Source organism: Lontra canadensis, unplaced genomic scaffold (genome assembly GCF_010015895.1).
Source record: "Lontra canadensis isolate GAN:19392208 unplaced genomic scaffold, GSC_riverotter_1.0 scaffold1, whole genome shotgun sequence".
Lineage (NCBI taxonomy): Eukaryota > Metazoa > Chordata > Mammalia > Carnivora > Mustelidae > Lontra > Lontra canadensis.
In genome coordinates this window covers 71,199,557-71,226,878 of record NW_022630995.1, presented here as the reverse complement: position 1 = coordinate 71,226,878, position 27,322 = coordinate 71,199,557, and the positions used below count along the sequence as shown (strand labels likewise).

At 41.0% G+C, this 27,322-nt stretch overlaps 2 protein-coding genes across 2 annotated transcripts; both read right to left on the bottom strand.

Moving 5' to 3' along the window:
- Nucleotides 1-2,701: 2,701 nt before the first annotated feature.
- Nucleotides 2,702-13,458, bottom strand: MGARP (mitochondria localized glutamic acid rich protein). The gene is made up of 4 exons (XM_032857433.1): nucleotides 13,334-13,458; nucleotides 9,253-9,356; nucleotides 5,140-5,230; nucleotides 2,702-3,248 (listed from the first exon to the last, which is right to left on the bottom strand). The coding sequence occupies exons 1-4, from the start codon at nucleotides 13,413-13,415 to the stop codon at nucleotides 2,800-2,802; spliced, it is 726 nt and encodes a 241-aa protein (XP_032713324.1). The 5' UTR covers nucleotides 13,416-13,458; the 3' UTR covers nucleotides 2,702-2,799.
- A 7,790-nt stretch (nucleotides 13,459-21,248) lies between these two features.
- NDUFC1 (NADH:ubiquinone oxidoreductase subunit C1) lies at nucleotides 21,249-26,777 on the bottom strand. The gene is made up of 4 exons (XM_032857417.1): nucleotides 26,642-26,777; nucleotides 25,989-26,092; nucleotides 23,036-23,115; nucleotides 21,249-21,408 (listed from the first exon to the last, which is right to left on the bottom strand). The coding sequence occupies exons 1-3, from the start codon at nucleotides 26,706-26,708 to the stop codon at nucleotides 23,056-23,058; spliced, it is 231 nt and encodes a 76-aa protein (XP_032713308.1). The 5' UTR covers nucleotides 26,709-26,777; the 3' UTR covers nucleotides 21,249-21,408; nucleotides 23,036-23,055.
- Between the last annotated feature and the right edge of the window lie 545 nt (nucleotides 26,778-27,322).

Sequence of the window (27,322 nt, the reverse complement as noted above, 5' to 3'; positions counted from 1 at the left end):
GGTTGTTTGTTCTAAATAAATACTGGACTTTAAAAGGAAAAAAAAAAAACCCTTCTGTATATAGTCACATTTGGCATTGAGTAGTTCTAAAATTTTTTTCAGAAAAGGCAACAATTGGCCAGAAGGTAAAGCCGGACAAATTCTGGATCTGTGGGGTACAGCTCATTCTTTCATCATCCCTGTTGAAGAATGTGACAGGCAACAACACAAAAGCTAGTCTGCATCAAATTCAAAGTTAAGCTTTATTTCCTAACTATCTTAACTACGTATTGCTGCTTACAGTGCCCCAACTGCATGGCTTAGTACACAACCCTCTGATTTGCTCACAATTTTATGGATCAGCAATTCGGTCTGGGTGTTCAGCTGGCCGGTTCTTACTCGTTCTTGCCTGGGATCTCTCAGTTGCAGTCGTTTGGCATGGCGGCTGAAACTGGAGGATCTAGGATGGCCTCACTCACGTATCTGGGGTTAGCGCTAGCTAGGGATGGGGCCCCTCTCTCCATAAGGTCTCTTATTCTCATGGAGACCGTACAGTAGTCTCAAGGTTCCAAGCAAATGAGAAGTCTCACAAAATCACTTCCACAGCATTCCATCCAAGCAAGTTACAAGGCAAGTTCAAATTCAAAAAGATGGAAAAATAGTCTCCGCCCCTTGATGGAAAGGGATATAAAGGCATACTTCATTGGAGTGTATGTGGAAAGACTATGTGACTGTTTTTTCCCAGTCTACCACACTAACAATGGCTCAAAATTCACAAACAATATGGAAAGGATTGATTATATAAAAATTAAAGAAAAAATCTCTTGTACCACAAAAACACCGTAAGTAAAGTAAGATGAATGACAAACTTGGAAAATAATTTCAATTTATATCAAAGTTTGCTATCTCTAGTACAGAAAACTATCTTAAAAATAGAAAAGTAAAGGACTAACAACACTATAAAAAATGCATTGAAGGGGCACCTGGGTGGCTTGATTGGTTAAGTCTCTGACTGATTTCAGCTGGGGTCATGATCTCAGTGTTGTGAGATGGAGCCCTGAGGTGGGCTCTGTGCTGGGCGTGGAGTCTGTTTATGATTCTCTCTCTCCCTCTCCCTCTGCCAGCACCCCCACTCTATCTCCCAAAATTTAAAAAAAATGCATTGGAGATATGAACAGAAACTTTGCAGAAAAAGAAATGCTACATTGCCCTTAACCAAATGAAAAAAGGTTCAACCTCACTCTTAATAAAGAAAACACAAATTAAAATCATGCTGATACAAGTTTTCATCTATCACATCTATCAAAAGTCCAAATGTTTGGAGTGCCTGGGTGGCTCAGTGGGTTAAGCCTCTGCCTTCCTCTCCGGTCATGATCTCAGGGTCCTGGGATTGAGCCCCACATCGGGCTCTCTGCTCAGCAGGGAGCCTGCTCCCCAGCAACCCCCTCCCCCGCCTGCCTCTGTCTACTTGTGGTCTCTCTCTCTCTCTGTGTCAAATAAATAAATAAAATCTTTTAAAAAAAATCCAAATGTTTGACAATACACTCTGACAGGAAACACACTCACGTACATTGTTATTTTGGGAATACAAAATAGTATGACTCCTATGGAAGGGCTTTTGCAATAGATAGCAAAATTACTTACATATTTGATCTAGCAATCTCTCTTTCAGAAATCTATCCTAGTGAAACACTGGGAAAAGGCAAAAAGACATTTTGCAGAAGCTTATCCAATGCAGTAGTATTTGTGATTGCAAATAAGAGAAACAACTCAAATGTCCATCAGTAGGAGACTGTTGAGTAAATCATAGTACCCACACATGTAGCTCCACGCAACTGTAAAAAGTAATGAGAACTAGGGGAACCTCGGTGCCTCAGTCAGTTAAGCATGTGACACTTGGTTTCAGCTCATGTCATGATCTGGGTGTTGAGGGATCCAGCCCCAGGTAGGGCTCTGTGCTCAGTGGGAAGTCTGCTTGAGATTCTCTCTCTCCCTCTGCCCTTCCCCTCCCCCTGCCCCGCCCTCGCGCGAGCGCGCGCGCGCGCTCTCTCTCTCTCTCTCTCAAACAAATAAATAAATAAATCTTTTTTAAAAAATTTATTTATTTATTTATTTGACACACAGAGAGAGAGATCACAAGTAGGCAGAGAGGCAGGCAGAGGGAGAAGGGGAAGCAGGCTCCCTGCTGAGCAGAGAGCCCCATGCAGGGCTGGATCCCAGGACCCTGAGATCATGACCTGAGACAAAGGCAGAGGCTCAACCCACTGAGCCACCCAGGTGCTCCAAAATGTTTTTTTTTTTCATTGTTCATGCAATGCTGTGTGTATGTTAATGTGCAATAAATATTATAACCTATATTTTATATTATACATGATCTTTAATACTATAGACTATAGATTATTTATACATTAGAATTAGTGAATAAAAACAGAAGCACTAATGACTTTCCAACTTTATTTAAATGAGTTCAAATCAAAACTCAAGAATCTAGATTAACATACATTAAGGTACAGGTATAGCAAAATTAAAGTGAATGCAGATTGTACAGAAAGCTCAATTCCTATGATATAAAACTGAAATACAAAGATGGAACTCTGTGAGCTCTTTACTGAAATGTCATATTCTGATCTCAGAGAGCAGGAAACTATTCACACCCATAAAATCTCAAAGTCTCTCAATCCCCAAGTCTATCAGTAGATACCAGAAATCTTCAAGTTTTCTAGCAAAGAAGCCTGTCCTAAAACTATGATGACTGAAACTACAAAAGCACCTATCAGACACGATGGCATTTTTTTGGCTAAAGGGTCGGTCAGCAAGAGATTAGCCTTGAGCCGGGGCGTGGTCGTCGGAACCAACGCTGGCTTGCTCCTGTAAACCATCCCCAGCAGAGGATTCTGATTCAACGGGAGGACTCTTTTCTTCTCGTTCAGCATTTCCACCAGCGCTTTCCTTGTCTGCTGTCCCTTTATCATCATTTCCGGCAACAGCTCCATCCAGAGCTGCACTCTGAACCTCTGGGGGCGCTTCGGCGCTGGCTTCTGCGGTGGTGCCCAGCGCGGCCTCTGTCGCCTCTGCCCCCACTTTAGCACTGACCGCGTCGGGCTCCCCGGCAGTGTCCTCCACAGCCCCGGGACAGGCTGAAGCCTCTTCTACCTCTGCAGCTGTAACATCTGGAGTATCTTCCGCATCTACCTCCAGGACTTCCGGGGCAGACACTTCACACACGTCTGAACTTGCTTTCTCCGCTCCCGCCACGTTCTCTTTTTCACCTTTAAGATTTAGTCCATTAACCAAAGGGTTAATTTAAAGAGCATGGGAACACAGCGGAGGTCCGCGAAGTCATTTTAAAAAAAAATATATATATATATATTTTATTTATTTATTTGACAGAAAGAGAGAGAGATCACAAGTAGGCAGAGGCAGGCAGAGAGAGACAGGGCAGAGAGCCCAATTCGGGGCTCGATTCCAAAACCCTGAGATCATGACCCCAGCCGAAGGCAGAGGCTTTTACCCATAGTCACCCAGGCGCCCCCCCACCCCGCCGCCCCCGGCCGCGCAGTCATTTTTTAAAAATGAGACAAAGCTATCTGTACTGATATGAAATGCTCTTCAAGGTAGCCTGTTAAATGAAAAAAGCAAGAAAAAGAGCAATGTATACCGAATGGTACTATTTGTGCTAGGACAAAAGGAGGTAAGGTATACCCGGATACTTTTTATTAGCATAGACTCTCGAGGAGGATACAAAGAAGCTGGTATTATTGATTCGCTCTGGGGAGGGAAAATGGGCATCTACTTTTTCATAACCCTTTTGAAACTGTTAAACTTTTAAAAATTTACAAAAATTATTTATTTAAATACAAGGAACATGAAAATAAACAGCCAACCTTTCATGTGAAGTAGCATGGAAAAACAGCCATCTTACTAGTTGATGACTGAGCAATCACTAACTCTTTCAACCTCAGTTTTATCATCTGTAAAATGGGGAAATCGATAATATCTGCCTCAAAGAGCTATTGTGAGGACTGACTAAAATTATGGTATGACAAGGGGTTTAAAACCAAAAGTGCAGGGGGGCCTGGATTGTTCAGTTGGTTAGGTGTCTGCCTTTGGCTCAGGTCATGATCCCAGAGTCCTGGGATCGAGCTCCACTTTGGGCTCCCTGTTCAGTGCTCTCTAACTCTCTCAAATAAATAAATAAATAAAATCTTAAAAAAAAAAAAAGTGCCAGGCACCTGGGTGGCTCAGTAGGTTAAGCACCCAATTCTTTGTTTTGGCTCAGGTCATGATCTCAGGGTTGTGAGATTAAGCCCCTCAGTGGGCTCCAGGCTTATCAGGGAGTCTGTTTGGGATTCTCTCTCTCCCTCTGACCACCCCCCCAATAAATAAATAAATAAATAAATAAATAAATAAATAAATAGTGTTATGGAAATGCTGAGTTTTATTATTATTACAATCAGCTTTCTTGTGATTCTATTCAGTAATATTTATTGATGCTATTCCATTTCTTAATATTGTCATGACTAAAAGGTTAAAATTGGTTCATAAGTAGCTAGTATCTGTCCCTAAATAGTGATCATAGTAATCGATAATAATGGCATTATAATTGAGATGAAAAAAGTATTCAAAGCAAGCAGTTTAAGGCAAATAATATACATTAGGGTGAAAATGTAAAGTTTGTGTCCTAGTAGTTGCCATTTTATCATCAGATCAACTCAGGGACTTAACAGACATGATTGTACTAATGTCAAGTGAACTTTGGGCGAAGACACATGGGCAATTTTAGCCAAAACCGAAACAAAAATTAGTTTAATGATTAAAAAAAAAAATAATGAGGGAAATGAGCTGCTGAGAGAGACAGATACTAAAATTATGCCCACCTGAATGGAAGCCTGAGTAGGGGAAAAGTAATATTATCAAACAAAGATTCAAAGTCACTGGTCAGCAGTGCAAATGTAAAATGTTTCATTTATCTAATGCACTCATCCAAAACATATAACAATATTCTTTAGGTTTTGGTTGGGCTTTCCCTTTCTGAATGAACTTCTGCCCAAAGCCATTCTGTCAAGTTAGTAAAGAAGCCGAAAGCAAATAGTGTTCATAGCTAGACTAAGATCATGGAAATCAGTGTCTCAAGGGAAAAAAATAATAAATCCATTTTACCTTGAAGTGGATGTAACTCTTTGTTTTTTTCTTTCAAATTTGTTACACGTTCTGTGTGTTTGGCTTGCTCTGATGTAATCGTCCTGTAAGTCTGAAAGTAAATGTGTGCTTCAGTTTCTTTCTTGAGCTCTAAAAGTCAACATGCCAATTTCAAAGGTTTATATAATTCAAAGAAGAGAAACCAATGCACACCAGCACGCTTTTGCTTCTCCTTTGGAAATTTTTGCTACTAAGTGGAACGCTTTACAAAGGAAAGAAACAAATGCTCTAACAGGAGTCAAAGATAACAGAAAAACACAGGCAGATACAAAGATGAAGACAAAGAAGGAAAAACAAATCATGCTAGAACCAAAATACTCTGACAAGCATTTAGATATCCCCTGGCATTTATCCCAGAGAAATGGCAACTTATGTGCACACAAAAACCCGTACACAAATGTTCATGGTTGCTTTATTTGTAACAGCCAAAAGCTGGAATCTGGCTGGGGGGGGGGTGTCCTACAACAGGTGAACGGTTAAGCAAACTGTGGTACACCCATAACTTGGAATGCTACTCAGGATTAAGAAGGAATGAACTCTCAATACAGGTATAACAATTTGGAAGAATCTCCAGGTAATTATGCTGAGTGAAAAAAGCCAGTCTCAAAAGGCTGTATACCTCATGATTCCATTTATGTAACATTCTTGAAATGGAAAGATGTACACCTAGAGAACAGATGTGTGGTTGCCAGGGCTAAGAAGAAGGGAGGAGAGGACAAAAAAGACTGAGGGCAATTATAAAGGACTACACAAGGGATCCTATGTCCGGACAACAGTAGTGAATACATGAATCTACACGTGACACGACTGCCTGGAATGAAATACACATGCGTGTGTGCCTGTGCGCGCACTTGCGCACACACACAAAGTGCAAGTGAAAGTGGTGAAATATGAATAAGGACAGTGGATTTTATCCATGTTCACTTCCTGGTTGTGATACTGGGTTATCACGATAAAAGATGTTAATCACCAGAAGAAATGAGGCGAAGACTCTGTGAGATCTCTCTGTATTAGCTCTCATGACCGCGTGTAAAACTCAACCATCTCATAACCAAAAGTTTGAAAAAAATCTTCCAAAACAGCATATTTGTAGACCCTAATGAAGATTCCTTAAGTAAGCTAGGGTTTTTCCTTAAAAGCAGAACTATGACCTGACCATCGGTTATTTCAGAAACAGAATCGGGAATAAAGCTTAGCAGTAGGATTACAGATTTTTAAAATCTGCATTTTATATACGTGTTCTCTAAATTTTTAATAACCAAAACCCATGTATCTTATTAAAAATTATACTTTGCAAATTACAAACCATTTTAGAGCATGTTAGAATTAGACTGTGAAAATGGAAAATCTATAACCTCAGGGGTGGAAATGATACCGAAGTGGCCCTAACAAATCCGGCAGATTTTGGTGAATTCAGGCTTGAATCATCTGGGTTTCAAAGGATCAGCAGGAATGATGGTCACCAATCTGGATGAGAGCAGGGGATACTTTCCTGGCAGGGTGGGAGCTCCTGAGAGCTTAAACCACTATGCTGAGTCGACATGCTCCACACCCAGTACACGAAAGCTGAGCCTGGGCAGAGGTTCACGTTCCTGAAATGGCCATCCCAGCAATTACAGCCCAAGGAACATGCTTTTTTTTTGTTCAAGGGACTAAAACACAAGATGAGAAGAAAGGTTAGTTCAGGCAGAATCGAAGAAATGAGGATATTGGAATGATTCACACTCACGTGTAGCCGAGAGAATTTAGTTTTCCAAATCAAAGGTGGTCATACAGAGTAGAAAAAAGGCCTATCAAAAGAGGCCTCAAATCTAGACTTCAAAAGTTATTTCCAAATGATATCACTCATTATATGTAAGTGTTTAAAATATCTCACAAACATCTCAGATCTTCAAAAAACTGATATGACCTGGGCCTGCCTCAGAGTCTAAGAGGCTCTTATTGTAGAAGATTTTACGTGAAAATGAAAGACTGGCTGGTGACCATCTCTGGATTCCATTCAGATAAATCTAGTAGAGAACTTATTTTAGTATAGGACAAAGGGAAGGTGGCGGGGGGGGGGACTTGAATACAGGTTTTCAAGTGTCTCACATTCTGCATTTCCTCCTAACAAGAGCCTAAGATTCTTGGGAATTGAAGCTTCCTACATTCAAGAGTCAAACCACACATTCTTAGAGGTGGAAGGGGACTTGGAGCTCATGCTTTGTCCAACTCTCGCTCCCCTTGAGAGAGAACAAGGCCAGAAAGGGCTCAAAGGACAGTCATTTGATAACCTTCCTGTTTACGATTGCTCTTGCAAAGAAAGATTGGACTGGAGAGATTCATGTCTGGTACTAATAAGCATAATTATGGGCATAGTGAGTTCCAGATGAAATTCCATCTATCCAGCTCCCCCTAAAATCACATGGCCCAGTTCAATCTCTGTTTCTCCAATGGCCTACTTCCAACAATAGTAGCTCTGGGCAGTGAATTCAACATTAAGCAGTAGATGGTAGAAGGAAAGGAATCTGGGTATGAGTGAAAGCTGGTGGATCAGTGGAGGATGATAATATAAGTGACATATTTGAAGTTTCTGGTTTCTTGAGGCTCTCAAAATTCTGAAGATTAGGATAAGTTATTTTGGTTTGGCCATCTACATACAAACTGCTCCTAGTTACGCCTAAAAGTCCCTTTATGCATATCTCTGTAGGGTCAAACCAAAATGTAGTGACTCTTGTGTACTCTTAGGGTTTCCGAAAATTTTATATTTATTTTCCTTTTGTTCATAATGAAGATTAAATTTTGATTTAGAAAGTTTATGACAAAATGGGAAATGATTCAATAGACTTATTATTACTTATTTAATGCACAAATATTTCATCACTTTAGCTCCAAAATCATACTATCAAAAGCTTCATTTTTCAGTGATTACCTGGAAGGAGTACGTAAAACATTCTTTTAACTTTGCATATGTCTATTTTGAATTTTTAAAAATATATGAATAAATATTATCATTTTCAAATAATGAATGTATACAAATATATATAAAACTAATAAAAACCATGGAGACAGTACAAAGATTTGGGGAGGGAAGAGTGAATACATGGAACACAGGGAATTTTTAGGGCACTGAAACTATTCCATATGATACTATAATGGATATATTGTTATACATTTGTCCAAACCCATAGAACATGCAACACCGAGAGTGAACCCTAATGTAAACTATACACTTTAGTTAGTTAAAATGTATTGATATTGACTCATCAGTTGTAACAAATGTACCACACTAATGTGAGGTTGTTGATGGGAGTATTGAGAGGAGATATGAGAACTCTATACTTTCTGCTGATTTTTCTATAAACCTAAAATGCTCTAAAAAAAAAAAAAAATAGTCTATTGGACACCTGGTGGCTCAGTCAGCTAAACTCAGGTCCTCCTGATCCTGGGGTCCTTGGATGAAGCCCACATCAGGATCCCTGCTCAGCAGGGAGCCTGTTTTTCCCTTTCCCTCATCCCCTCCCCACTACTGGTGTTCTTTTGCTCTCTCAAATAAATAAATAAAATCTTTTAAAACATAGTCTATTAAGTTAATCTTTCAAAACGGTTCTTGTTTAAATGTTAGTAATAGTACCTACCTTATAGAATTGCTGTAATTATTAAATGAGCCGTGAGTCTGTCATATGATAAACACTCATAGGTCGACTATTACTATTAGTATTTATAATAACATCGTTTTAAAAAATATTTTATTTATTTTAGAGAGAGAGTGAGAGCATGAGAGGGAGGAGGGTCAAAGGGAGGAACATACTCCCCACCCAGCAGGGGCAGGCAGGTCTCAAACCCAGGACTCCAGGATCATGATCTGAGCCAAAGGCAGTCATTTAACCAACTGAGCCACTCAGGTGCCCCTAATAATGTCATTTTTACTGGAAGTCACCTGTACTTGGCAGTGTATATTGTGTAAGAAATGTTGATTTCCCACCATCTTGTATATTTAATTAATCTCATGTCCTGACTTTGATAATGTTTTGAGTTTTACATAGGTCATGAAATATATGAATTCCTGAACATCATGGTTATTTAAACACTTACATAATATCCACCAGCACTGACCGTGACACCTACAACCAGATAATAGATCATATTTGATCCAGATGATCCAAACCATTTATTAGATGACATCCAGCGAAGAGATGCTAGGAAAACAAGTTGAAACACAGTTAGCTCTACCACTTAAGCAAAACTATTTAAAATAATTATACCTTAAAAAAAATTTCCTCTTCGGTGAACTATTAACATCAAGTGATTTTTAGCTTAAGGGAATACAGTATCACAAGGTAGGGTAGTAATTCCATTTGACATTTTCCCAATCTCATTTGATAAGTACTTATGAAACCTGTCACCTTCGTGCTTAGCATCATGCTTTTCTTGGAAAGAGTGCAGGCGTGAGTAAGGAGAAATGACAAAAGCACTGAACAGTTTTAACAGTCCAACAAGATGCAAAAGAAATCCATTTGCTGTATGTACTCCACTACAGGCTTCAGTGGAAAAGATTATCTTTACAAAAATTGAATTAAATATATCTGAACTGAAACTAACATGTTAAGTAAAACAGGTTGACGCCCAACACATTTCTACAAATCTATAATACAAATATCCTATGTAGACAGAAATCTTAATTTTTCTAACAAAAGCCTTTAAAGATGAGCAGATATAAGCTTGTTTAGGACAAGATGTTACAACATGGTCATGTATGAAGGAGAAGTACAATTCTGTACAAACCAATAGAAATAGAGCACTGTATTATTATGTCTAAATACATAAAACTTGTAAATGTCATACACCCTCGGATTGAAATTTTTAACAATAGACTCAGAGATAGAAAGAGCTTAAAGTTCATATAGGTCAAATTCTTTATTTTCAAGATACAAAAAAAGTAGAAACATTAATTTATTCACTCAACAAAAAAGGGTTGAGCGTCTACTATGTGTTTGGTCTTATCAGAATCATTAAGGATAGAACTTTGAACAGGACATACAAGGTCCTGAGCCTCATGTAGCTCACATAGTTGAAGGAGGGAAGAAATGCACAAATAACTGAAATGCATGCGGCAAATGCTGGAACAGAAGCAAGCAGAAGTTGCAACAACAGCATGAAAATTCAGTGAAAAACCTTAAAGGACCTGTCAAAATTAAAGAGACATCACCTGGGTTGTGAAGGAAAGTAGAGGAGACTGTCAGATGAATAAGGGAGAGAAAATTGCACCAGAGGCAGAAGGCACAGCACATGCAAGGTCAGGAGAGCTAAAAAAGTGCAAAGTAATCGGATGTGACCTGACACACAGGGTGTGCATGAGGACTGGGGAGAAGTTTTGATTTGCAGTTGCCCTAATTACAAATCTTTGTATTAGCAATACTGGAAAGACTTCCTGTATGTGTTTTCAGTTTAAATATAAACAATCATCTCTTGGAAAAAATATTTTTTCCGCACCAGTGTAGCCAAAGAGGTTATCTTAAGAGGGTATGGCTTTGACCTGTAGTGGGGCTTTTGTTGGTTTAAAAGTACATCTGTTACTAAATAGGGAATATGTAGCTTCTGTAGTTGTCAACCAGACATAATATCAAAAAGATTATTTTAAATAGGAAGCAATAAAGAAAATCATCAGAAATGTAAGTAAAGACTTAAATACAATTATGACAATTAAAAGAGCAACGAGGGGTGCCTGGGTGGCTAAGTGGGTTAAAGCCTCTGCCTTCTGTTCAGGTCATGATCCCAGGGTCCTGGGATGGAGCCCCACATCGGGCTCTCTGCTCAGCAGGTAGCCTGTTTCCCCCTCTCTCTCTGCCTGCCTCTCTGCCTACTTGTGATCTCTGTCAAATAAATTTAAAAAAATCTTAAATAAAAATAAAAGAGCAATAAAATGGGAAATATTTAATAAAGATTAATTAGTTAAATTTGAGCATATCGATGTAATGTGAAATAGATATTAGAAGTTTTGCAGGAGAATAGTTGCTTACCTAAGAAAATATTTACAATATAGTAAATGCAAATTTATAGCAAAATAATCTATACAGGGCTATCTCAGTTTGTGGAAGCAATGTGCACAAGAATAAAATGCAAGAGGAAGAAAGTTCTGGAACATTATATATACTAAAATGTAAATGGTGGTATTCTCTGAGTGGCAGGATTACAGGTGACCTCTCTTTTGCCTGTCTGCGTTCCTTCCAATGATCTATTAGAAACCCCAATTATTTACTCATCAAAAAGTTACATTTTTAAAAAGCAAAAGCCTGAGAACACAATTTGGTGAGGCACAGCGAAAATTTTACTCTTCAGTTCATCAAAACAGAAAGTACCAACAAAAAGGTCAATTAATCTCCATGACTGAAGCCAGATTCCCGGTCAATAATAGTTCTTAAAATACATAAACAAATCAATGCTACGAAAAAAGTAATTAGATGAAAATGAGAGAAAGATCAGTGCTGCTACAGCCGGTATTGCTAACTACCGATTTAAAATGTCTAACCTGTTTTTCTTTTACCCCAAGTTGGGGAAGAAATTATCTGAAACGCTTCGCTACAAAAGAGGTGTGTGTGTTTGTGCGTGTTTGTCCCTGAAGCCGGTGGTGCATGCAGAAGATAACGCCAAAGGCCACGGTCAGGGGGCTCATCCTTCTCCCCTCCCCACCCCCAATCACAACGGCCTCGTTATCTTACGAAGTTTAAAATTAAAATTAATGGGTTCTACTTCGTCAGTGAAAAAATGCTCTATCTTACTCAGTGTAAAGATCGAGGAAAACGAAGATGCCTTATTCTGTTATCGGTGAGGCAACGGCTTCCTACCAGCTTTTTAAGAGAAAAATAAAGCTATCTGGACAGACCTTCCCTCCCTCCCACCGCCATCACCACCACAGGCCTAATCAAAGTGGGGTGGGGGCGGCGGGACTTGGCCCATGGAATCTTCCGCGGGAATGTTTCTTTCTCTGTTGGCTCCAATGCACGCTCTGGGCTAAACTACCTCACAAGCCTTAGAAAGTGAGGCCAAGTGCGGGTAGAACTAACTTTCCAAGAGGTTGTCTAAGAGCTGCTGGGCTAAGCAGGACGGCAAAGACAGGGGAGACGAAGGAGGTCTGCGAAGCAGCCGCTGGTGCAGAACTGCACAGGAGCGCGAAGCCCGCCCGCAGCAGGGAGGGAAAACACGCATGCCCACACTTATTAAGCCCCTACAGTGTTCCAGGCACTATAGTAGGCGCTTTCGTATTTTTCAAATTTTAGTTAAGAGGCTTCCAGCTTGGGCGCCTGGGTGGCTCTGTTGGTTAAGCGACTGCCTTCGGCTCAGGTCACGATCCCACGGTTGCAGGATCAAGTCCCACAAGGGCTCCCAGCTCCACGGGGAGTCTGCTTCTCCCTTTGATCTTCTCCCCTCTCATGCTCTCTCTCACTCTCTCTCCGTAAATAAACAGAATTAAAAAAAAAAAAAAAAGGAGCTTCCAGCTTGAACTGCAACTTCCCCCTTTAGGAAATTTCCGAATACTATCCCTCTTCCCATGCATCGCCAAATCTAAAGGTGACAGATACCGGGACGGGGGGGCGGAACAGGTGGATAGCTCCGGGTTTCTGCGCAGTCCCAGCGAAAGTGCTTCGAAGGTTCCTAGAGTTCCGGCTGCGGAGCCCCGGACAAGCCATAAGTTTATTTATTCAGGGGCATCTAGCCAACATTTAGTGGGCCCGCACTCCCTCCCGCGCCCTGCCTGGCTCCATCGTGCCCCCGTTCCTCTGTTTCCTCGTGAACTTAGCCAGCCATTTTCTTAAGCGCTTTTAACGGCATATTAACTCATTAAAACTCACAACCATTATTGTCCCCATTTTAGACATGAGGAAACAGGCGAAATCCCTCGCCCAATCAAGATTCGAACCCACGAAGCCTAGTCCGGATTCCGAACCCGCTCTAGAAAGGTTCCCTACTATCCAAGGCTTGGAGAACTTCGGGGCGTCCTCCCCGCGACTTTCCTCCATTTCTCCCCTAGCCCCAATCCCAGGCTTCTGCCCTCGGACCGTGTTTGTCCCCCCAACCCCACCTCCCGGGTGCCGGCGGGCACGGGGACCCCGGCCAATCTGAGCGAGAGACGCCGGTCCTCTTCAGGCTTGGACGCCGGGGCCCGCGCAGTACTCACCGTCCTTCCGGAGCGGCGCGGGGCCGGGGGGCGCCCTCAGGGGCAGCGCCAGCGTCTTGGAGACCGCCCTGCGGAGATACATCGCGCCCGCTGCCCGCAGCGCCGCAAACTCTGCTGCCCGCTCGCGCTGCGAGGCGCGGGGAGCCGGGGCGAACTCCGCCCCGGGGAGGAGCGCGGACCCCTGCCCAGCCCCGCCCGTGTGCCCCCGGGAGGTGGGGACGGGTTGTTCGCCCGCTTCTTCCACCCCCGACCTAGTCTCCCGACTCTGTTGCTCTCTCCCAGGTCCGAGAAACTAGCTGTACGCGCCTTCTCAGAAAAGGGATCGGGAATCGAGAAGTCACCATCACCTGCCGAACTCCGGCGAATAGGCTGGAGATGGTTGAAGGACTTGCATCGTGAATAAGATAGACATGGTTCATCATGTCGGATGTAGTCTGAACCCATTTTAAGTCACACTCCCCGTTAGCTTTCCTAGGAGTGGAAAAGGTAGCTGGAAGTTTCCGGGAGGTGGAATGAGGAGAGGAGTAGCGCAGCCTTCCGTTAGTGCGCTGGGTGATGTTCAGAATCGCAAGAAAACCCCCAGGAATAGTTGACTCTCTAGGCAATTCACTATTACAAAAACGTTAAATATAAACTCCTAAATAATGTACATTCCTGTATGGGTTGTGAAATTAGTATTTCCACATGAACTAAAAGTGCTGAATTATTAGTTTCTTCTCCCAGATTTCAATTTCTTGCTTCATGGTGGCTACAGGAATTTGTCATGATTCGAATATGGAAACCAATAATTTATGCTTATCACATTGTCTAAATGATTAATTTTGGAAGGCACGTTTCCTCCTATAATAATCCCTCATATGTGTTTGGCACATGATAGTTTATAAAGCACTTGCACATATATTATCTCTTTTAATTCTTCTTTCAACCCTCTGAGGAAGATGGTAATTATTACCTCTAGCAAATGGTTTGGTGGTAAAGAGGAATGTCCAGGAACTGATGGTCATGAATTAAAAAATAAAGGACATGATCATAGTTCTAGTTTCAAGTTCTCTTGGCATGTTACAGGCACATTTGCACATTTGCTATGTGAATAGACACTGCTCAGAGGTCCTACTTCTTTTTTTTTTTTTTAAGATTTATTTATTTATTTGTCAGAGAGAGGGAGCCCGGGCAGGTAGAGTACCAGGTAGAGGCAGAGGGTGAAGCAGGCTCCTTGCAGAGCAAGATCCTAGGATCATGACCCCAGCCGAAGGCAGCCACTCAACTGACTGAGCTACCCAGGTGTCCCAGAGGTTCTGCTTCTTTGCCCCAAAAATGTATGTTAATATTTTACATACTCTCGAAGAATACAAAGTCAATGTTCAGAACTGGTTTTTTGAGGGGTGCCTGGGTGGCTCAGTCAGATAAATGTATGCCTTTGGCTCAGGTCATGGTCTCAGGGTCCTGGGGTCAAGCCATGAATGGAGCCCTCTGCTCGGTGGGGAGTCTGCTTCTCCTACTCTCTCTCCCTCTGTGCTCTTTCTGTCAAATAAATAAATAAAACCTAAAAAAAAGAGAGTTTTTTTTTTAAATATTCAGAGTAGCTAGCTATCCTTAGTGATTAAACACTTGAATAAAAGCAATTAGGTAATCCGTAGTTAATGAGTGATCAAATTTTGATTTCCAAGCACTTTCCTGAAAGTAGCAAAATGCAGGTTAGTGTACTTACTACCTTCACCAACATTGAGCATACATCTGCTGGCAACTAGAGATTAGCTATCTCCCTGGGGTGTAAGATGTTTAATGGACTGCTAGCAGCTAGGACCAATGGACAAATAATCCAAATCTGCCTTCCACTATGGCTCATTTGTTCCCTGGTGTACTTGGGGATGAATTTTTACTTGGCTGTCAGGGAGGAAATAGTCAAAGGCAGTAAATGCATTTAAATGAATTAATGCATGTATTATACTGCTATTTAATGTGTTAGAAGCTCCCCTAAGAAGGATTCTTTCTGAGTAAATATTTGTAAATGAGGGTGGCTCTTGGGACACTGTTCTAGGCTCCTTTTCAGAATTCAGTTATATTCTCTTTCTGAGTATAGTCTGAGGTCTTCCAGATCACCTCTAGGCTGCATAGTAACCACCCAATCTCAGTCAGTTAAACTGTAAGTATCTGTCAAAATGCTTACAAGATGCTAGGAACCATGCTGGATGTTGGAGATTAGTTTATTATTTATTTCACAAATATTTATCGAGTATCTATTATGTTAGGCATTGTTCCAAGGCATTCTCCAACGAACAAGAAAAAATTTCTGCTATCACACAGATATTATAGTGAGACATGGAACCAACATCTTTTCTCAGAGATAGTTACCAAGTGATCACAAAGAAATCTCTGATCAGATATTAATAATAAATGTAATCTAATGCCTTTGGGTTATAACCGAACTAGTTTTAATAATGCAACTGATTGGTTTACAGGAGGCAAGAATAACACATATATACAGGCCTTCAAAAGCTTTTCCCAAAGTATTGTCTCATCTATTTTCGTACTTTATCCTCTCAACAATCCTGAAGGATATTGGATAATGCTGATTATCCCTCTATCACATATGAGAAAAACTGAGGTAGTATAGCACAATAGTTAAGATAGGAGTTTGGGAGCCAGATACCTGGTCTATTTTACTGCTTTGAGTAAAATGTGGACAATTCCTTTATTTATAGGGCTGGTGTGAGCTCTAAAGCACATTAGTATGAAATGTGTTCCCCTAGATCCCCAAGATTCTGACTTCCGGCCCAAGCTGGAGCTCAAGGCTCCTTTTACCATATTCTGCTGCCTTTCAATGCACACACGACAAGATCCATCACATTCCACTCTCTTATCATACGGTAAGGTCTAGTGGGGAGCCTATCATGTCCTCTAGGTTGGATGTGGCCATGCCAGCGGGGAGAGGCAAGAAATGTAAGTTAAAAAACGCCACTCTCTAGGTCCTACTCATCTTAATTAAAAGCTCTATGCCCCTCATTTCTTTTCTCTTTTTTTTCAAGTAAGCTCTGAGCCCATCGTGGGGCTCAAACTCACAACCCTGAAATTAAAAGCCTCATGCTCCAATGACTGAGCCAGCCAAGCGCCCCAAACTCAATGCCTCTTGGATCAAAGGAAATTTTCTACCCACTCTACAGCTCCTGTAGAATATGTGGTTTTCCATTTCGATGACCAACTCTTCACATCTTGATGAAATGCTTCCCATGAGGACATGTGAGGACACACCTGTGGGTTGTCAAATTCACTCTGTGGCAAGCTGTTTCTCCCAAAGAAGAAAATTTTAACATAGGTATTTGCTGTAGAAGACTGAGAAGCTCAGACAATGATTTCCCAGCTGTTGGTCATATTGTTTCTAATACTGCCCTTCAGCACATCCTTGACATTTTTCTTGGTCTGGTTGGGAAAACAAGAATCAAGGGTCAGGGATAATTTGGCTTACCTAAGATGGACTCCACCTAATTGTGATTGCTGACAAAGAAGATATCAGTCTTGAAAACATATTGTAAGGGTCCTCTACTGGCAATATTCATCATACTTACTCAAGGCTTAAGTCTATAAATTAAAAGCAATTTTCAAAGACTGATTTCCTGCGCTCCACCAAAAGTTAGAAAAAACTTTTCTTTTTTCTTTCTTTTTTAAGATTTTATTTATTTGAGAGAGAGAGAGAAAAACACAAGTGGGGGGAGGAGCAGAGGGAGAGGGAAAAGCACACTCCCCGCTGAGCAGGTCCCAGGACCCTGGGATTCTGACCTGAGCTGAAATCAAGAGTGAGATGCTTAACCAACTGAGCCATCCAGGTGCCCCGCAGCTTTGTTTCTCTTGACACTAAATTCTCAGAGTATAATCTGCACAAATTTGGACAGCTTAGGACAACAGAAATAGATTCTCACGGTTTGGGGCACTCAAAGTCTGAAATCAAGGTGTCAGCAGGGCCACACCTGCTCTGAAACTTGTAGGGTAGAATCCTTCCTTGCCTTATCTAGCTTCTTAGTTTGTCAGTAATCCTTGGCTTGTGGATGCATCCCTCCAATTCGTCTCTGCCTCTATCACTACCTGGCAGTCATCTCCCTGTGTGTCTGTGTCTCTTCTCATTGATATACCAGTCATATTGGATTAAGGATCCACTCTAGGCCTATATGAGCTCATCTCAACTAATTACATCTGCAACTACCTTATTTCCAAATCAGGTCACATTCTGAGATACTGAGGGTTAGGACTACAACATATCTTTTGTGGGAACACAAACCTATTACTTCCTATACTTGCAACTGGATTTATATAGCCTGTTTTTTCCATGGAAACTTAGTAATTTAGGGGCACCTAGTGGACTCAGTCAGAAGAGCAAGCAACTCTTAATCTCAGGTTTGCGAGTTTGAGCCCCAAACGAGGTGTAGAGCTTACTTAAAAATGAATGAATGAATGAATAACTAAATGACTACCTCATAGTTACTAGATCTGAAAAAAAGGTCTACCTTATTTTTTTTTAAGATTTTATTTATTTATTTGACGGATAGAGATCACAAGTAGGCAGAGAGGCAGGCAGAGAGAGAGGAGGAAGCAGACTTCTCGCTGAGCAGAGAGCCCTATGCGGGGCTTGATCCCAGCAGCCTGGGATCAGGACCTGAGCCGAAGGCAGAGACTTTAACCCACTGAGCCACCCAGGCACCGCAGGTCTACCTTATTTTTTAAAAAGATTTTACTTGAAAGAGAGAGAAAGTGAAAGAGAGAGCATGAGCAGGGGGAGGGGAGAGGCAGAGGGAGAAGTCGACTCCAGGCTGAGCAAGGCCCCAGGATCATGACCAGTCCTGAAGACGGACACTTAACCACTGACCTCCCAGGTATCCCTGATTTTGATCTGATAAAAATCTTGATTGTATTTGACAAAGGATTTGTCTGCATCTTCTTTTTTATGTGAACTCTCTCACATTACTAAAGAAACCACAATCCGACCACAGTTCCTCTTGGGAATTTAGAATTACAATTAGTGTGTGGTCCAACTGCACTCTTCAACTTAGATGTAAATCTAGGAACTATTGACTATGGCCTCTTACAATGTTGATTGTGCTGGAAAAGAAAATTGTGTAAAGAAAACAGACAGCAGCGCTAAGAGCAAGAGTCTTGATAACGTTAGAGTTCCAGGCCCCTTATTACTGGGCCCAGGTGCATTCCTGTTCTCCGTGTCTGTCACTCTGTATCCTTGTAACTTTTTTTTTTTTTTTTTAGCTTCACACATTTTGAATTAGGTTTCAGTATTTATCTTAGAAAGCATTTCCACCAGTGCCACTATATACACAACTCTAGGTTACTCAAAAAATAATCTGTATCTGTGCTATCCAATAAAGCAGTCACCAGTTTCATGTGGATATTCAAATTAATGAAAATGAAATATCCAAAATGCAGTCACATTAATCAGAGTCCAGATGCTCAATATCCACATGAGATGAGTGGATAGCAGACAGAACATTTCCATCAACACAGAAAAGCTCTCTTAGACAGCCCCATCCTCAGGAATGGCTCCCCCTAGAGTCACACGGGCGTAGGCAAGATGAAAGTCCACACAGGGTAGCTATGTTTGCAAGGCCTGACATACAGTTGATATTGTTTATAATTTATTTCCTACTGAGGTTATCAGTTTCTGGAATTTCAAGTGTCTTCGAGTTTTCAATTCCCTTTTGGGAGGTGTATTTTATCATTATTATTATTAACATATAATGTACTATTTGCCCCAGCAGTATAGGCCTGTGAATCATCAGGCTTACACATTTCACAGCACTCACCATAGCCCATACCCTCCCTAATGTCCATAACCCAGCCACCCCATCCCTCCCCACAGCGCCCCCAGCAACCCCGGGAGGTGTATTTTTAAATGTTTCTTTTAGTGGAATGTGCCTTGATTTGGGAGTTGATACCTGACTTCTCGTTTTGTTACTGTGTGAAGACATTAGTTCCCTACATTGCCACAACAAAGTTTTAGAACACAAATTATTTATTTATTTATTTATTTATTTATTTATTTATTTATAAGCACAAAACACAAACTGATTCTCTTACAGGTCTTTTGGGGGGGGATGTGAAAAAGCCAACACAGTTCTCACTGGGCTAAAATCAAGGTGTCAGCAGGACTGTGTTCCTTTCTGGAGACTCCAAGGGAGAATTTAACTTTTCCACTCTTTGGCTCTTGGCTCCCTTCCACCTTCAAAGTTAGCAATGGCCAGCTGGGTCTTTTTCTCACACTGACACACTCTTCTGCCTCTTCCTTCCACTTATAAGGACCCTTGTGATTTTATTGGGCCCAACCAAATAATCCAGGATAATTTCCCCCTTTAAGTGTCAAATTTAGTGATTAGCAAACTTAATTCCATCTGTAATCTTAATTCCCCTTGGCCATTTAATCTAACATATGCACAGATTCCAAAGAGTAGGCAGTAGTCATCCTTGGAAATATCAAGACTCTTGCTCTTAGCGCTGCTGTCTGTTTTCTACCACAGTGTTGTTGGGCAAATCACTCTTTAGCTCTGGTTTTTGTATTTGTTTAATTAATGAGATTGGCCTGTATAACCCCTCAGGTCCTTTCCAGCTCTATCAGCTAGAGCTCCAAACTAACAAAAGTTTATGGTAACTATTATAGCTGGCTTTTCACTGGATTTGCATTAAATAATTACTCTGAAATACTGTTAATTCTGATTTTATGTTCAGAAGTGACTTCCAAAGATATTAGGCCATGAATCTCCCAAAGCAAGTGCTGGCCACAGCCCCCAAGACACAAAACCAATTATAATGCAGTAAGTCTTTCCACTTAACATCCGAATGGAGACATAAATAATGAATTTTCAAATGTGTGGTACACTAAGTGTTTAAATCACAAGTGAATGAAATGGCACATAAATAAATTTTAACTGATGCACAAGAAAGCCCCCCCCCCAAAAGGCTTCTGATGAAGGACAAATGAAATCTATTTTATTTTGTGTCTATTAATCTCCTCTCCTCTTCCCCCTTTTCTTAGGAGTTTGCTAAGTCATTATTACAAAAAGGAACAACAGACTGCTGCTATAACTGGTGAGTACAAAAGTCATCCACATGAGGATTATTCAAATTCAAGGAAATGGAGTCAGAACAAACTCTAGTACGATAAATAAAGAATTCACCTTTCCTTTCTGACTTACCAGAATGGCTTCTCTAGAAGGAAACAGTATTTGGGTTCTTTAGTATTTTGAGTAATAAAATAGCTCTATCAAAAAAAAAAAAAAAAAAGTAGCTCTAACACTCTGACAGACTCAAGATTATTTGGAATAGAAATTAAAAGTTGATATGGGGGAGGAGTTGATATAAAGAACCAATCCTTCAGCAGTGACTTTTTAAACATTTTTTTTAAAGATTTTTTGTTTATTTGACAGACAGAGATCACAAGTAGGCAGAGAAGCAGGCAGAGAGAGAGGAGGAAGCAGGCTCCCTGCTGAGCAGAGAGCCCGATGTAGGGCTCGATCCCAGGACCGTGGGATCATGACCCGAACCAAAGGCAGAGCCTTTAACCCACTAACCCACTGAGCCACCCAGGCACCCTCAGCAGTGATTTTTAATCCATATCCTTAACAAGTTTTCTTACCAATGTGTCCTTAATTACCACTGACCCTGTTATCAGATGGTACTTTCTACATCGAAATACTTTTTTTTTTTAAGATTTTTATTTATTTGAGAGAGACAAAGAGAGCACAGAGGAAGGAGACTCCTTGCTGAGCAGAGAGCCTGATGTGGGGCTTGATCCCAGGATCCTGGGATCATTACCTGAGCTGAAGGTAGACACTTAACCCACTGAGCCACTCAGGCGCCTCTACATCAAAATACTTCTAATAATGCACTTTAGAATTCATTTTCTATATAGTCACAACATATATAATCTGAAGAATACAGAAGTATTTTTATTTTTTCATTTAATGATGCAAAACACAAATGCTGATTTGACATACATTCACATACAACTTTTTCTTTCACGTTTACAACTCAACAGATTGGTGAATCCAAAGGAACTAGTATAATCACTATATGGAACATACCTATAATGAAGAGAAAAAAAATTAAAACTATAGCATTAACTAGCAGAAATAATATTAAAATTAGACCATTCTGAATAATTCACCTAGAGCATCCAGAAAAGTCTAGAAAACAAATTCACAAAGAGTAACAACCCTTCATTTTATTTAAGTTTTAATAAAAAATATTTTATGTGACCTATAAGAGAGTAGCAAAAGCATATCTATTTATGTTTATCTCTTGATTGGCTGACTCAAGCAGTGACAGCAAGGTGATATTAATATGAAAAAAGAAATGAAAAATTTGAATAATCAAACCCTGAAGGGCTGAGTTAGTCAACCTAATCCATGAAAACTGAGATTTATAAGAGTGATTTTTCATTTTACAAAAGGATTAATATAAAATTTCCTTAGAAGGATTTTCAGAAATGTACTATGTATTTAGATACATATATATTGGCATATAAAATAAATTCATTCCTTTAAATCACAGAGTATGCAGAGTATCGTATCTTGTTCACAACTAGATTTTAGTATGAATTGTCTAACTGGGTGTTAGTTGTAGTGATAATCACAATGAAGTGGTCACACAGTAAAAGATTTACCAATCTATTACCCTTATACATTCATCCATTCTACAAATATTAAATTATCAGTAGGCCCAGGCACTGGGCAATTTGCTGACTACATTATGATTAATAAAATAGACAGGGTTTCTGTTCTCATGGAATTTACATTCAGGTGTTGTCTATGACAAACAGATATTAAGAAATACATACACAAATAATGGTAATTTGTCTTTAGTGTTATGAAGTCACTGTGTAGAGTACCATTAGATTTACAAAAATGGTATGATTCTGGTTTTATTTTTTTTTTTTAAGATTTTTTTTTTTATTTGAGAGAGAGACAGTGAGAGAGAGAGCATGAAAGGGGAGAAGGTCCGAGGGAGAAGCCGACTCCCCATGGAGCTGCGAGCCCAATGCAGGACTCAATCCCAGAACTCTGGGATCATGACCTGAGCCAAAGGCAGTTGCTTAATCAACTGAGCCACCCAGGCGCCCCACCCCTTTTTTAAGATTTTATTTCTCAGAGAGAAGGAGAGAGAGAGAGGGGAGAAGAATAGTGTGCGCTCACGTGCACAAGGAGGGAGAACAACAGGCAGAGGAAGAAGCAGGCTTCACACTCAACAAGGAACCTGATGTTGGACTCGATCCCATGACCTTGGGATCATGACCTGAGCTGAAGGCAGATGCTTAACCAACTGAGCCACTCAGGCATCCCGATTTTGGTTTCATTCTTAAATACAACTTTCTTTGAACAAACTCAAAGCATAATGATTAAAAATGATGCTTAAAAAATGATTATACTGAGAGATGCTTCAGCTAAGGTATTAAAATTCATAAATTTGTCAGAGATAGGAGTATCAGTGCTAAAAAGTATAAACTCAATAGGGGCCCCTGGCTGGCTCATCTGGAAGAGCATGCAATGTGATCACTGGTTTTTGGTTTGAGCTTGACGTTGGGTGTAGAGATTATGAAAAAAATAAACTTAAAAAAAAGTATAAACCCAATAAAAAACCAAAAATACATTATTTAAAAAGAGGTCAAATTAATTTGCATAATTAATTAATCCTATAAAATTGCATACTTACCATATTAGTATTTCAATAGTTTATTCCAACCCATTTCTTCTTTTATACTCTAAAACATCTTCATTATGTTGTTTGATGAGCTAGAAGTAGGTAACAATTAAAATTAGAAATATAATCTTCCTGGCAACTTAAAGAGGCTAACTAGTGATACTTATATTTGGTATAGAAGAGGTATATAAGAGGAATAAGCATAGATTAAAAGAACTACAACTATTCTAGGGGTGAGGGAAGGCACTCGGCCACTGGGATCTGGATTTGTTTTTGTTTTTTTTTTTTAAGACTTTATTTGTCAGAGACAGAGTTAGCAAGCATAAGCAGACAGAGCAAGAGGCAGAGGGAGGAAACCACACCCTGCTGAGCAAGGAGCCCAATGTGGGGCTCAATCCCAAGACCCTGATATCATGACTTGAGCTGAAGGCAGATGCTTAACTGACTGAGCCACCCAGGTGCCCCTCTTTCCCTTTTTTTTTTTTAATAAAGAGCTTTTTTTTTTTAAGATTTTATTTATTCGTTTGTCAGAGACAGAGAGAAAGGGGACACAAGTAGGGGGAGCAGCAGGCTGAGGGAGAAGCAGGCTCCCTGCTGAGCAAGGAACCCTATATGGACTCCATCCCAGAACCCTGGAATCATGATCTGAGCTGAAGGCAGATGCTTAACTGACTGAAGCACCCAGGTGCCCTGGATTTGCTTTTCTAAACTATTTTGGAAAAGCAAAAAAAAAGAATTACAGCTATTCCAGTTAAAAAGAAAAGGCTAAGAGATGCAAGTCCAAAAACTATGAATGGTATATACTAGTTCATTTCTTTTTTTTATTATTATTTATTTATTTGACAGACAGAGATCACAAGCAGGCAGAGAGGCAGGCAGAGAGAGAGAGGACGAAGCAGGCTCCCCACTGAGCAGAGAGCCCGATGTGGGGCTCTATCCCAGGACTCTGAGATCATGACCTGAGCAGAAGGCAGAGGCTTTAACTCACTGAGCCACCCAGGCACACCATCTTTTTTTTTTTTTTTTTAAGATTTTATTTATAGATTTGTCAGAGAGAGAAAGCACAAGCAGAGGGAACAGCAGGCAGAGGGAAAGGCAGGCTCCCCGCTGAGCAAGGAGCCCGATGTGGGACTCCATCCCAGGACCCTGGGATCATGACCTGAGCTAAAGGCAGGCGCTTAACCGACTGGGGCACCCAGGCATCCCTGTACTAGTTAATTTCAGTCTAACATACTAAATTTGAGAAGGCAACCCTTAGAAGTTTGTTTTATTTATGTATATGTGTATGTATTTACTTATAAGATATTGTTTATTTATTTGACACAGAGAGAGACAGAGGGAACATAAGCAGGGCGAAGGCGGAATGGGAGAGGGAGAAGCAGGCTTCCCGCCAAGCAGGGAGCCCAATGTAGGCTGGATCTCAGGACCCTGGGATCATGACCTGTGCCTAAGGCAGATGCTTAACAATTGAGCCACCCAGGTGCCCCACCCCCCTTACGAGTTTAAATTCGTGTTCTGCCAAATAAATTATTTCATTCAGTGGGTAATAAATGTAATAGAATAACTTACCATAGAGGAGCTAAATCAGCACTGCCAACCAGAACTGAATTATTAAATGAGGTCTAGACTGATCGCTGGATGTGTTATACTTCTAACCTTGGAAGTTTGATACTGTGAGTGACCAGCTCCATCCCCCAACTATATGTGTATTAATTAGATGTCATGGGAGATAGATACTTTCTTAGAACAACTGTCTGACAGAATATGCAACCAAAACAATGGTTGAGATGGGGTGACATTTGCTGCAATCAAAGATCCAATTTCAGAGTTCTCAACAGCAATCAAGTTTTTTCTAGGAAAATTTTGTATTAAAACTTCATCATGACAAATATTATTTCAAAAAGGATTACTGCTGTTGTCATGTTGTAAATGACTTTTAACATCTCTTACTCCTTATCAACATCTCTTACTCCTTATCAACTTTTTTTTTTGAGATTTTATTTTATATATTTGACAGAGCACAAGCAGGGGGAGCAGCAGACTGAGGGAGAGGGAGAAGCAGGCTCCCCGCTGTACAGGGAGCCCAATGTGGGGCTAGATCCCAGGACCCTGCTATGACAGGAGACAAAGGCAGATGCTTAACAACTAAGCCACCCAGGTGCCCCATCAAGTCATTTCAATGAGAAAATCCAAAATAAGAGATATAAGAATTGGAGGTGGGAGGCAGTGGAGAAAACCCCTAACACATTAGATACAAAACAAAAAAATTTAAATACTAATCGAGCACACAGACTTTGAGTCAACTTCAAGAAAATTTATCTACAGAGAGGCAGTATTTCACAATGGTCTATAGTGTCATTCTAGGGGAGAACTGGGTTTAGCAAACTAATTTCTCCAAGCGTTTTCTTTATCTATAAAAAGTCAACAATAATAGTACCTACTACACAGTGTTTTTGAAAAGATTAAATGAGTTTCTACATGTAAAGCATTTGGCATACTCTAAAGACCAAAAAAAAGGCTGCTACACACTAAGTACAATTTCCAACAATGTATTTACTCAAACACTGATTAAAATCTTATGTTTTCGAAGTCTAGTGGGACTTAATTTGTATAGCTTGTCCAGTGATGATCTGTCCCTATGTCATCTGAAAAAAAAAGTGTCTTCATAAAACCCAACCAGTCTCCAACCTCATTACCAAGTAAAGGACAATCAATAGTAAAGTTGCCATTCATCACAAAACCATTCTCATTAACCATGAATGACGCAAGTTTCAGCTTCATCATATTTTTTCCATGCTGCTGAAATCTTGAATATTTCTTTTTAGTCTTTGGGATTTCCCTTATGTAATTAGCAATTACATAAATATCCAATTGAATGGGAGATTTGCTCAGCAACAATCTCACAATGACATTTATGCTCCCCAGTGTGTTGGGGTCGCACGACATCAAGGGAGTAAAAACTCACATAGATCCACAAGAAGACGGAGGTGCCCAAGGTCAGTCCAACTTTCAACCAGTCAGGTTTGTCATGTGGCGGATCCCGAACGTAGAACTTTGATCGCGCTGAAGCTGAAAGGGGACAGTGTCTGTAAATCGATAACGTATCGCCTTGCATTGAAAAACCTAACACTTACGTGTATATTATTGCATTTAATTCTCCCCCACCCCCACCCCCCCACCCCCGGGCAAACAGCTCCCGAAACAGGTTCAGAGAGTCAAGTTAACTCGCCCTGAGCCACCGGCACAGCCAGACCGAGTCGCCCCTGTCCTCCAGGACGCCCTCAAAGCCTGGCGAACTGGCTTTTGCAGAGACTCAGATGACTCCCGAGTTGGCGGGAAGCGGCACCGAGAGGGTCTGCAGGACCCAACCTGCAGCGGGTTAGGGTGGTGGGGAGGACCCAGAGTCCAATCGTAGAGACCAAGAGTTGTCGGCACTAAGAGGGTCGGCGGCGCGTGATGGGGAACCTAGAGTCGGAGCTGGCATTTAGGACGTAGGCCGGCGAAGGTCACACTGCATGACGGGCCCGGTCCCAGACGCCCGCTACCCCGCGGGCTGGATTCACCCTGAGAGTGAGCGACGGGAAGGTCGGGTCGGCCTGAAGGAAGAGGGACACTCACAGCCGCTTGGGAGCCTAGCTGGAGCCAGCAGCTTGGAGAACCGGCGCAACAACGCGGGGAGCGCCATCTTGCTAGGCACGGCTCCGCCTTTCCGCAACCCGTCTCCCCTGGAGTCGGTGTCCAGCCGAGCGCCCCCTTGCGGAACGAAGCGCGGGATTCGCCAGCTGCGCAGCCGCGCTAAGTAGAGATGTTAACTTGAGAATCCTGGTTATTGCCTGGTACTCTTCTAGCTCTCTTGGTCTCAGCCTTATGTCTGTAAAATGGGGTTTCGGAGGAAATGATCAAAGGGGGAAAAGAGTAGTTAGTTTATTCACTTCGCTGTCCCATGAGAATTTCAGGCACCTGCCCCAGGGATACTCGAAAGATTTACTAAAATCTTGCTACATGAGCCAGAAAACTGAAAATGAATGAGGTGTGTTGAGTAACCGCCAGCACTTTGAATTCTGTGTTTCAGACACTGTACATTATGCATCCTATGATTTACATGTATCATCTCATTTCATTTTCAAATGACCGTTTGATATACCTTATTATCCTCAGTTTACAGCTAAAGCTCAAAGAAGGCAACTTACTCATCCAAGGTGACATAACATATATTTGAAGAGACTTCCCACAGTTCCCCAAGTCTGTTCACATGCACTATCACAGTAAAGCTTCACAATGCTGTGAGGAAGGGAGAAT

Bases quoted from the DNA above. Each gene is read 5' to 3' on its own strand.
- MGARP (XM_032857433.1), bottom strand. From the start codon at position 13,415: ATGTATCTCCGCAGGGCGGTCTCCAAGACGCTGGCGCTGCCCCTGAGG. The intron at 9,357-13,333 runs GTGAGTACTGCG...TTGTTTTCCTAG, and splicing joins CGCGCCGCTCCGGAAGGACG to CATCTCTTCGCTGGATGTCA. The intron at 5,231-9,252 runs GTAAGTGTTTAA...ATTTACTTTCAG, and splicing joins TCAGTGCTGGTGGATATTAT to ACTTACAGGACGATTACATC.
- NDUFC1 (XM_032857417.1), bottom strand. From the start codon at position 26,708: ATGGCGCTCCCCGCGTTGTTGCGCCGGTTCTCCAAGCTGCTGGCTCCA. The intron at 26,093-26,641 runs GTGAGTGTCCCT...GTCCCCTTTCAG, and splicing joins AGCTAGGCTCCCAAGCGGCT to CTTCAGCGCGATCAAAGTTC. The intron at 23,116-25,988 runs GTGAGTTTTTAC...ACCTACTTCTAG, and splicing joins CCGTCTTCTTGTGGATCTAT to CTCATCAAACAACATAATGA.